At 45.1% G+C, this 11494-nt stretch overlaps 1 protein-coding gene across 1 annotated transcript; it reads right to left on the bottom strand.

Annotated features, from left to right (window-relative positions):
- Positions 1-6159: 6159 nt before the first annotated feature.
- Positions 6160-9606, bottom strand: FGF19 (fibroblast growth factor 19). Its single transcript, XM_026034777.1, has 3 exons — positions 9366-9606; positions 9198-9301; positions 6160-6648 (listed from the first exon to the last, which is right to left on the bottom strand). The coding sequence occupies exons 1-3, from the start codon at positions 9604-9606 to the stop codon at positions 6316-6318; spliced, it is 678 nt and encodes a 225-aa protein (XP_025890562.1). The 3' UTR covers positions 6160-6315.
- Positions 9607-11494: the final 1888 nt, after the last annotated feature.

Genomic DNA, 11494 nt, shown 5'->3' with positions numbered 1-11494 from the left:
GGCGCCGCTCTGCACGCCGGGACGGGACGGCGAGCCGCAGGGGCCGCGCCCGCGAGCGCCAGTGCGCAGGCGCGCCGAGCCCGTGTCCCCACGTCCCCCCCCGCAAGACAGCTGTCATCTGTGCGGAGGGCGGGGCCGGAGGAGCCCCGCGTGCGCGGTGGGCGGGACCGCCCCGCCCCTCGCGCTCCCAGCGCCTCTTAACGGCCCCAACGGCCGCGCGCGCCGCGTAACGGCCGCTCGCGGCAGAGGGCGCCAGAGCGCCGCGGGACGCAGCGGCTGCGTTCCCCCGCGTCCCCCCGGGCGGGAGGAAGCGCCGCCGTTGCTGACAGTCCCTCGGCAGCCCTCATGGCACCGAGAGCAGAAGGCTCTCACCCTAAGGAGACAGGCTGTGATTCCCGGGAGGTGTGATGTGCTGCGTCTGAGCCCCGTAAAACGATCCAGGTGGATCTGGACCCATGTCAGCAGCGTGGGAGCTGGCTCTCAGTTTCTGTGTGTGAACGACGGTTGTGTCAAGCAGCTGGTGTGTGCAGGGTGGGCTCTGCCCCCAGCCTCCCGCGTGTGCAGGTGTGCTGGAACACGCTCGCCTTTGGTCTGCTGCCCACAAGCACAGGTAGATACTCTCTGGATTCAATTGCAGGGTTTTTTTTTTAGGGTTGGTTGGTTGTTTTTCACCAAATTAGCTTGCTCTTTGGAGTGATCTATTTGAAAGCTTATAAATGTATACCCTCAACGGTACAAATTGGTGGATTCTTTTTTCTGTTTATGTGTGTTTGTGGCATCCAGATGAGTAAGAGAGGGAAATGGTTTATACCAAGAGACTGCAGTTGTATTTCCTCTAAGGCTTTCAGACCTATTTTGTAGCCAGCTTGCTCCACAATTTGAATAACTAGTACCTATTACTGGAAATATTAGCAGCCTGTCTCTCCTGGGGTCCTGCAAAATCTTTCTGGTCTCTGTGGAATGCCTTTTCCCCCTAGAACCCGTGTTAGATAAATACAAAACTTCTTCAGGTGCTTTCATTTCAAATTTTCCTGAATAATCAAGCAAAATGCCCAGCTCTGTTAATAATGGCTTGCCTCAGCTATGTTAGGCAGTGTGTTAGTTATTCCATATGGCGCTGTGAGTGCTGTCTTTATGAACGAGACTGGAAGAGCTGCCATGGGATCTGTGCGAGAGCTCCCTGCTGCTATGGCTGGTTGCTGTGTGCCTGGTGTATGTTGCTGTGTGCCCAGCGTAGTTGCCAATTACTCTCAGAGTTACCTTCTCTGCCACAGGTGGAGAAGGGGTACTGCTTGGAAATGGTTTCTTCTAAAGCCAGCAAGTAGGATATTCAGTTTCACATGTTTTAGGCACTGAAAGAAAAACTTGTCCTGACCATGTAGTCTGGTCTCCCCACAGCCTGGCCATGTAGCCAGCCCACTAATTGCTGATCAGCCCTTGAACACAGGGGGTCTGAACACCTGGTTCAAATTCTCTTCAAGTCCACAAAAAAAGTGTGATTTTACCACTGAGGGTTTGGTTTGGTATTAAGAAAACTGCTCATTACCACAGAGGGAGTCAGTGGGTAAGCTAGAAGTGAAATGAAAAAAAAAGTGATAAATCTGAAAAGATAAATCTTGGTCCTTTTTCCATGAAACTCTCAGAATTTATGGTGCTAAGGAAAGTTGGTTTGTTTGTTTTTAACTGTCTATGAAATTCTCTTATTTCTTGACCTTATTTCTGGGTGATTTTTCTTTACCAGTCAAATTAGCTGTTGTTTTGCAAGCATAAAAAAGTATGTAAAGAACTACAAGAAAGACTAATTTTCAACAGAAATTCTAAGATGAACACAGGCTAGTTTTGCTTTGACCAGAGACAGTTGCTTTTCAGAAAGTTTTATTGTGCTTTTTAATGTATTTGCTTAACAACACTAAGTTGTAATATGTCGTTCTAGACAGCTTTATTGCAACATTTATTATTACAAATTAACACTGGATAAAAGTAAACATATTATAAGCATATATTTCTATGTTAAATTATATTGATAGCTTTCAGATATTTATGCTTAATGAAAAAAGGGCGTTAAGTATTAATTGAATGTTTTAATTTCCCCAAATCTCACACGAAACCACTGAAGTTTTTTCCCGGTGTGAAAACCTACCCAGTGTTCAACCTCTCAATTGCAAATGCAGTGTACACTAACCATCTGATGTTACTGGAAATGCTAGGTGTCTTTGAAGGTTTTCTCAAAGCTAAAAACTACCATTTAAATCTTTTTTTTTTTTTTTTTCTTTTAAAGTTAGAGATGAAAAGTTCTTTGATCTCGGTGGATAATAGGATTGATCCAATATGCTGGAAATAGATTTTTGTTGGTTTTTTTTTGCGGAAGTGGGGAGAAGGAGCAAGTTGTGACAATAAAACTATCTGTATTTTGAGGGCATTCTTGTACGCCTGCAGCAGTGAGCCTGATCAAGGCTCCTGGAAGCATACCATGTGCCATAAATCCCCCAATTCTGAGTCCTACTGATGCCTTTCCTTGCATTCCTGTTCACTTGCAAGGGATGTGCATCTCAACTTCTATCATCTCAGAAGCTCGCTGAATGGAGGATTTGCTTCTGTATATTTCTGATCAAAACACATCTGTTTAACTTACCATGTCATTTTCTTTTCGTGTACAAAGCACATTGATAATGTAGGAAGCACCATCAAAATAGTTCACACGTGTATGTTCTGCACCCTGAGCAGGGATAACCTTGATATTAGGGGTCTTACATAAAGGATTTACAGCTTTTTATACTTCTCCAAAGTGGAAATGGAGATGCTCAATGTCTCCTTTTCTGTAGGCTTCTCACTGCTCTGACAACACTTATTTACATTTAGCATCCAACTAAAGCTTCACAAGAAGGCATATGGCACCCTAACATTTCAAAAAGAGACTAAAGCTGTAAAACGTACGACTAGAAATGCAAGTAGTGCAATTGAGGGGCTGTCTCTGGCAAAGCATCGTCAGCCCTGACTTATATAGTGCAGTTCTCAGTGGTGGTGCTGTTTATATTCCCACAGAAGCTGCAGCAAGGACGTTAAAGGTTTTGCACACCAAGTTCCTGGCCTAGTCAGGTGCCTAATGGTAGGGAAAGCATTTTCCAGTAATCAGTCCACCTCAAGCTGCAATTTTTGTCAGATTTCATAAGCACAATGGCTGGGCCTGGTCAGTGCTTGGATGGGAAAACTCCAAGGAAAACTAAAGTGCTCCAGGAAGTGGTGTGGGTAATTTAGCCCCTGGCATTCCTCCCTCTGTCTGAATAAATATTGAACCAGCCGCTCTAACCATGCTGTTACTGTAAGAAACATTGTGCTGCTGGTGGAAGATGCAAAATCAAAGGTGTCAGCAAATGGGCTCGCTAAAGATCTCGGGATACTGGTCACAAATGTGAGGGTGCTCATTTTAGTGTTATACACGCATATTCACAAATAGAGACATAAAAACTACCTAAATTCTCTCACTGGCTTACTTTAGCAGTGTACCTTATGCATTCTGCTCTTATTTGCAGTTTCTCATCAAAACAATTTGTTAGCAGAAAAGTGGGTTTTTTTGAAGAATCTTTTAAATTATTCATAATAACTTTGTTTTTTTTTGTTCTTGAATTATATGAAGGGATCTTGAAAAGTATCCACTGTTCAAAAAAAATATAGGAAGTCTGAGGAAAAGTGGAGTGCCCCAAGTGTGAAAGCTTTTGGGGGGAAAGCAGCTTCGAAATCAGAACTCTGTTTCCCGGTACATGAGAAATGGAGCCCTCCGGATGCGCGGCTGCGGCTCAGCACAAAGAGTAACGTGACTCAACATGGGAGACGTTTTCTAGCCCAGAAAAGCTACAATTGCTGTGAATTAGCTTTGCAGCTATTCTATATGGAAATGTTTGATTTTTGATATTCTGCTAGAAAGTAATGGGTTTTTTTTCCAAGAAAAAACAGCCTGTTTTCTTCCCAGTTGCACTGACGAGTATACTATCATTATTAAAAGGCAGCAGAATCCCACCCATGTATTTCTGCATTTTTTTGCAGTGTATGATTTATGTATGAATATAAACAATGCACAGTAGAGTTTCTGGTGTGCATGGAGTCTGGCTGAAGTCACTGCCAATAGTTTAGTTCCTGTCGTTCGTAGGGAAGTGCATGTACAGGGTGGCTTTGCCTGCACTGGAGACAGGACCTGGCTGCTGCCGTCAGCAACTGTATTGGCCCAGACCCCTGGTTTGCGCCTGTGCAGTGCACCTTTGCACCTGGTTTGCACTGCTCTAGCACACTTGTAGCAGATTTATTCCATCTCCCCTAGAAATTAACCCGTTGGGAGCAGCTGGGCACAAACATGGTAGGTCCCTCACATTAGCACCTAGCATGCTGATGGCAGCAAGCAGAGCAAACTGCAGCTTGTACTGACATAAATGTTAGGTAAAAGTGCTAGCTGTAGCTGATCATAAGGGTCCACAGAACTTTGGGCTGTACTTCTCTCGTATGTTGTAGCAGAGAATAGGAATTTACAATTAGGACAGAAGTTAAAGAGATGGAGTGATCTTTGTGTATCTTCAGGATTAAAATTTAGTGAACAGTCTCATCTGTATAGAAAAAACGCCTTCCTTATATTTGCTATTTACCATGAGGCATCTCAGTGACTGGGAAGCAGGCAGCCTCTGTCTGATTACAGCACTGGCACTCAGTATCTACTTCTGGATGAACTGAGTTGTCTCTTTGTATCCTTGTCTGTCACACCTCTTCAATGACATCATCTTTACAGAGGTGCTGGGAAACCAAATTCAATAGTTTTAGGAACCTCCTTGAAGTTTTAGGTTAAAGGATTTGCAAAAGAGTCAGCTGAGGTGTGAGTTGAAGATGATTTTTTTATTGCAAATGTACATGTTATGCTACTGATAATATACAGAAATTTAAAAATCTACTGCTTCATGATTACAAAACTTCACAAAATTTGTTACAACTAAAAAATCCACCTTTAAGAGTATATAAATAGAATTTTGAGCATAAATAATAGTAACAAAATAAACAGATGTATGCATTCAATAAATTAATTATAAATATTGCATTGGCAATGAAGTGCTAGGTCAGAAAAACGCTAGTGTTTCCAATACAGTTTCTTTGTATAGAAATCTCTATTATAAATGAACCTTTAGAATTGAGTAAAATTCCTGAACCTTTTTTTCACATTCTTTTTCTGGTTGTTTTCAGGTTTGTTATTCCGTAGTCAAGTTGTTGCAACAAGAAAACTGAACTGAAGGCATCAGACATGTACCTCTTGGTCACAAAATACCCGCAAGCCTTCTTCACGTGGTGAATTGTCAGCTGACCCAGTTCTGCAGCGTTCAAGTCACTAAACTGAATGGAAGCCTGAAAGGCCTTACAGGAGCTGCTGGTGTTCCAAGGTAAACCATGAAAACTTATTATGCAATTGATTTGACCTATACATCATCCAATTTGAGTCTTTCCCTTTGCTATAGACATACGTACTTATATACAGTGTTACTTCAGTTACTGAAAGCTAATTTGTTGGTACTGCTCATCTCCTATGATGAACATAAATGCTGGGTCCTGTGTACACTTTTACCTATATATAGAATTCCTGCTTATGTTGATTAGGAGCCTGTATTGGATGGTGTAGACCCTACAGTAAACAAGTAGCCTATAAAGGAAAATAAAGATCCAGTTTTCCAAATTACTGCTTAGCAATAAGGGAAGGAAGCAGTATTTCCTTTTCTTCCTTTATCTCTTAAGGGAAGAAGAAACACAGCATGCAAGCAGAATGTCTTTCACTGGTATGCTTTCCAAAGAAAGTTTTTCAAGAATGTTGTCAGCAGATTTCCAAATGACAGCATTTACCTTAGTTCACCCAACCACAATTGCTAGATCTTCCTTAATCCTATTTTTTTTGTCTTTAAGGCCTATGAACCTAAAAGATTATTAACCTCCCTGTGAATGAAAAACACTTGGTACATTTGGTCCTATGAGCAAAAATTACTGGTGGATACATGTGGTAATGAACTTGGTATAGAAAGATTATAATTCTGTAATCACCATTGTAGTGGCCTAGCTTTGGTGGTTTGCCTTTCTGTATTGAATCTTTCTTTTCACCAAAGTTCACTTTACCAAAGTATGGATAGGGAGGCAATTCTCTGGAATAGAGCCTCAGAGCAATATCATCCAGGTATAACACACTGCAAGCAAAAGTCTGGCTCCATACCAAAAACAAAAGTTCAAAATACTTGTACATGAAACGCTAAAAGCCTGTAGTAGTCTGCAATTTCTTTTACATCAGGTTTGTAATTGGAGTCATTTCTGAAAGCTTGGGCTCTTCACTGGGGACAGTTTGGAGGAAATTCCAAAGGGATCCATGCTGTCAGTTTCAAGAGGCGAGGAATACATATCTGATTCAAAAGCCTGGCTATAATCACTGAATTCATCAAAGTCTGTTGACTCCACAGGCACAGTGTTGATCATAGGTAAAAAGTGAGATAGTGGAAGAAAATCTTTTCCCTTGAACTGCTGTCTCTGCTTCGCACTGCTCAAAGACACAGAGATCCCATGTTTCTTTGATTTGTATACGTTGTAGCCGTCTGGGCGTATCTCCTCTTCAAAGGAACAATCTTCGGTAGAATAGCTGAGCTACAGGGCAGGGAGGAAAGGAAAATTATAAATATGTCCACAGGCCCTGTGCCTGGCAGCTGCCAGCACAGACATGCAAAGGGGCTAGCAGGTAGGATGCTGGCCCCTGTGCTTCCTCACACGCTCCTGTTCTGAGCACAGAGGAAAAAGCATCTTGTTGTCAGTGCTCCTTCTGAAAAACTGCTTTTAGTTGCTGGCAATATTTAACTGTAGTCATGAGACCTAATCTGATAGTTCTAGGGTATAAAAACCCTGCTTCTATTGCAGATTTCTTTAAAAGTCTCAGGTTCAGGTCTGCAGAAAGACATCAGTGTAAAGGACAGCACTTAAACATATCCATCCCCCAAAAAAGTATTAAAAAGGTAACTGCTGATGTTTTTACTGAGCATTAATAGAAATTATAATAGAAGCTAATTAATGCAGCACAATTTTCCCACTAGACATTAGTGAGAACCCCACATTGTGTAACAATGCAAGTTCTTTTTTTAATGGAAGAATATATTTAGTAGGAATTTATATTATGTATGAATTCCTAGAAATGCATTTGTGATCTACTGCATATATAGTATATTAGGAATCTTTTTTATCACCAGGTCAGACCTTTCCAGGTCAGTATACTTCTTACAGCTCTTGTGTTATTTCTGGCTCAGCTGCTACAGGTTATTGAACTCTTGGTCAATAGAAGCCCATTGCTGATTGTATTTGAGTCATCAGTGATAAAAGCATTCTTACATGAATGAGCATTCTTGTCCAGATTTAACTTAGAACATAGCTGATACTTTAAAGTCCATTCTCAAGCACCATCAATAATGCAGAATACAATTAAGTGTGTGAAATGGGTGCCTTTTTAAAGGTACGTTTCAAACCATTAAAGTCATTCACAAAAAAAGGCATTTTCTCCAAATTAGACAATATTTATCTTTCTACATGTATACCTAGGGGAAAAATATGTATAGGATACAAATTGATGTTTCAGTTGTCATCTGACCTTATTTTTGAGTTGTCAGCCTCACTGATGACAGGGATGAAATAAAAAGGCTTCTTGAGCGAATTTGCATTACAAATTACAACAGTTGTTGATTATGCACGCTCGTATCTCAACTATATCAACCATAGGCTATGTATATAATAAGATAATATTGATAATATAAATATGATAGCCCCTAAGCTGTGGGAATTAGGAAAACAGACTACAGCACATGGTATTTCTAAAGTCAACTTTAGTCATCCCTTCTCTGCGGTGTCAGAGAAAGGCATGGCAGGTACAACATTTGCACTTTAGTTTTCTGCTCCTGAGCCCAGCACTGGTAAGGGCATGAGTTTCTCCCCAAACCTTGTTTGCTCAGCTGATAGCAGAGGGGCAGTAGCAGCCTCAGACAGCATTTTTGGTGATCAGAGGGGTATAGCTAGAGGGTATTTTCTGTCCTACGTCCAGCAACAGAGCAGATCTTCAAGCAAGGGGTCCATAGGAGAGGGGAATTGCATCTCTTGAGAGAGAACTTTCCTTTATGTGTCTAATTTTGCTCACTTCACTTCTATGACTTCTGCTACTGAAGTCAACAAAACTGTGCTTGAGAATAAGGCATACAGAACCTGTCTACAAAGCCAATAGATCTGATGGCAGGGATACATGCCATTATATTAAAAAAAAAAAGTGTAATTAATACTATAAATCAGTAAACAGTCTCAGGTGAGGGTCATCAGCTTTGAAAATTCTGTTAGGAGAATTCTATTTTAAAATTGTGTACCCACCACAGATCCAGGCTGCGGCTCCAGTGCTTAGTTTTCACTGATCATTTTGGTTTGAATATACATTAAAGCTTTAAGCTAATAATTAAGCTAATAATAAATAAGCTAATAATTAAGCTAATAGTAGTGTGTAGACCATATAATCCTGAAGACCTGTGCACCTTCAGTGCCCTGATTTACTCTTGCCAAGCAAAGCAAGGAAATGTTATGGTCTCGAGCAATAATCTCATTAAATCATTCTTGCTCTTATTAGAGATATTAGGAGGCTTGACAGGAGGCCAAGTTTGAAAGGCTCTCTTGAAATCGGCTCAAATTTTACCGGCAGAAACGATGAAAATGTGAAACTGCTTACTATGGCTAGTAAAAAACACTCCCTTCTCTGTGAAACAGAGAGCCGAGTGCCACCCGTCACGTTGCAGGGCTGGGGCTCGCTCGCGCGTGCACGGGCTGCGTGGCTGCTCGCGCTGCGCTCGCGCGCTGGGGCAAGTGGGAGCGAGGAGCGGTGCATCAGAGCCTTGCTAAGGTGCCCGGCCGCCGAGTGGCCCGCAGCGCGTGGCCGCCGCTTGGGGAGGGTGACCGGTGATGGTCTTTATACAGAAACTACGTTTTGCTCCTGATTGTAGTTTTAGAAATGATAATAGTAGATGAGTTGTGCTAGGAAGCGATGTTTTGGGGTGTTGCGCTCCTCTTACAGCCCTGGCGGCAAGGGACGGAATAGGGCTGCCGAGTTGGAGAGGGGGTCCGAGCCGTGTTCGCCCCGCGCCGCCCCGGCCGCCAGGAGCCCCCCCAGCGCCGCTCACCTGCCCGTGCAGCCGCCCCGCCGCGTCCATGCAGAGGTAGCGGGCGCTCCGCACGCCCTTGATGGCCACGGTGCGCACGGCCACGGCGCGGATCTCCAGCAGACCTGGCGGGGAGGGAGAGCCGGTTAGCGCCGCCGCCCCGGCCCCGCCGCCCCGGCCCGCACTCACTGTGCGGGCTCTGGCTGCTGGCGCCGTCCACGCGGCCGTCGCCGCCGATCCTGAGGAAGTAGCTGAAGAGCCCGTGCTTGCTGGCGGTGTAGAGGTGCCGCAGCCGGATGGGCTCCCCCCAGCCGTAGTTGACGTGCGGGCCCGCGTCCGAGAGCGGCAGCGAGCGGGTCCCCACGGCCAAAGTGAGGCCGAGCAGCACCAGCGAGGCGGGGGACAAGCCCCAGCCCCGGCGCTCGCCCATCGCCCCCACTGCTCGCCGACGCTCTGCGGAGCGAGATGCAGGGCAGGCGCAGCCGCCCCGCCGCCTTTTATAGCTCCCTCTTATCAGCCCGATCGATTCGGCTAAATCCAGTTCCGATATAGAGCCCATTTCATAGCAGGAATTGGTCGAATCAGTCACTCCCCCCGAAAATATTGATCGGGTGACATCATTTCACAGGGGACACCCTGCAGGCGCTCCCTCCCTGTGGCACCTCGAAGCTTCCCGCTGCCCGGGGGCAAGCGCAGCCCCGCGGCACGCGTGTGCATATGTTCGTGCACACGGCCGTGTGCTTCGCCGAGGAGCGCGGGCTGGCGCGCGGCTGGGGGCGCGGGCTGGGCTGAGAGCGGCCGCCGCGGGGACCGCAGCGCTCGGGCTGAGCGGCCGCGCCTTTAAAGCGGGATGCTTGGCACCACCTTCCAAGACAGCAGCGCCCGGGCACCACAGCAGCCTCCTGCCCTGCTCCGCAGTGCTCCGGGCTGCGGCGCAAAGGGCAGCAGCGCAGTCCGGGGCCGGGCCCGGAGCCGGGGCCAGGCTGCAGTGGCGGGATCGGGCGGCGGGGCCGCCCCTGCCGCCGGGGCGCCGCTAGGGGGAGCCTGGCTCCCGGCAGCGCGGCGGCACGGCGCGCAGGGCGCTTCCCCGTGTCCCGGCGCGGAGAGCGGTGCCAGCGGGGCTTGGAAAAGAGCTACCGAGAAGGATTCCGGTTCCGCGGAGCGCGTTAAACCAAATTTTCCCCAAGCCGAGCTTCCCGCCCCCAGTCATGCCTCTGAGACCACCATCCGCCCACCAGCTCCCCTGTACTGCTTTTAAAAACCTTTTCTACTCGTTGGTGTTTATCGTTCTGTCTGTGCACTTGCGCATCCGTCCTGTGAGCAACCACAGAAGTAGCTCTTCTTCCTGGGTTATCTTAGCCTGGTGAGGCTGTGTGCACGATACTCCTGCAAAAGCACTGAGTTTCGGTAGGATGGTGGCCTGCACTTAGAAGAATTCTTGCATTATCACGGGTATCTTAGAGTACTAAAGTACTGTAATATATATCAGTTAATCAGTGTATGAATGATCAGGGTCTTGTATCCAAAACTCTCTAGAGCAAGCGGTTATATGGCACCAGTTATAGCAACTCCTGATTTTGAATGCATCATGCATTTATTTATTTGTTTATTGTGGTCACTCTGAGATGTGATAAGGAGCCCAGTTTTCTTGACACAGGTGATGTGTAATTTAGGAAAATCAGGAGCACTTCACTTTCAGATGCATTGTCCAAATAATGGCCTGACTTGAGAAGTGCTCATCTTTCAAACACATAAGTTTGACATATCATAAAAGCAATAAATAATAGCAAGGAGTCTGAGCATCTCATTTTTCCCCTCTCCAGTATTTTGCAGCATTATTACAGGACTGTCACAAAGGCAGTTCACCACCCTGCAACCCTGGGCCCCACAGCAGTTGTGCATGTAACTCATCCCAGCTACATATGCATTCTTTAAGGTATTGAGCACCCACCACACAGAGGTTAAGGACTGAAGTGAGCCTGGATGGCTTTTGCTCCGTTTTGTTGTGCATCCCAGAGAAGAGAAGCCATTTCATTATTACTGTTGCTGTTATACTGTGGCATTAATAATATTTGTCATCATAAGTGCATTGTGTTTTCTTCATGAAGAGGTCAAAGATAGTAAAGACTTGATGCTTGCAACTTTTTATTACTTTTGACAGTATTATTATTACAATGTAAAGATTAAAAAAGTGGCACAGAATTTGTGGTGGCAAAGCCTATGTCCTAAGCCATGTTTCAATTCAGTGAAAAAGCGAAAAATTCTTAGCAATTGAGAGCTTTTAAAATATTTTATTGTTTTTAATGCTGATGTTATAT

This window comes from Nothoprocta perdicaria, unplaced genomic scaffold (assembly GCF_003342845.1).
Source record: "Nothoprocta perdicaria isolate Ctin4 unplaced genomic scaffold, notPer1 scaffold_15, whole genome shotgun sequence".
NCBI lineage: Eukaryota > Metazoa > Chordata > Aves > Tinamiformes > Tinamidae > Nothoprocta > Nothoprocta perdicaria.
This window is presented reverse-complemented; position numbering and strand designations above follow the sequence as displayed.

What these genes read in the sequence shown, in the direction of transcription:
- FGF19 (XM_026034777.1), bottom strand. Translation starts at nt 9,606, where the DNA reads ATGGGCGAGCGCCGGGGCTGGGGCTTGTCCCCCGCCTCGCTGGTGCTG. An exon ending in CAGCAGCCAGAGCCCGCACA is followed by an intron (nt 9,302 to 9,365) that starts GTGAGTGCGGGC and finishes CCTCCCCGCCAG; the next exon opens with GTCTGCTGGAGATCCGCGCC. An exon ending in CGGGGCGGCTGCACGGGCAG is followed by an intron (nt 6,649 to 9,197) that starts GTGAGCGGCGCT and finishes CCTGCCCTGTAG; the next exon opens with CTCAGCTATTCTACCGAAGA.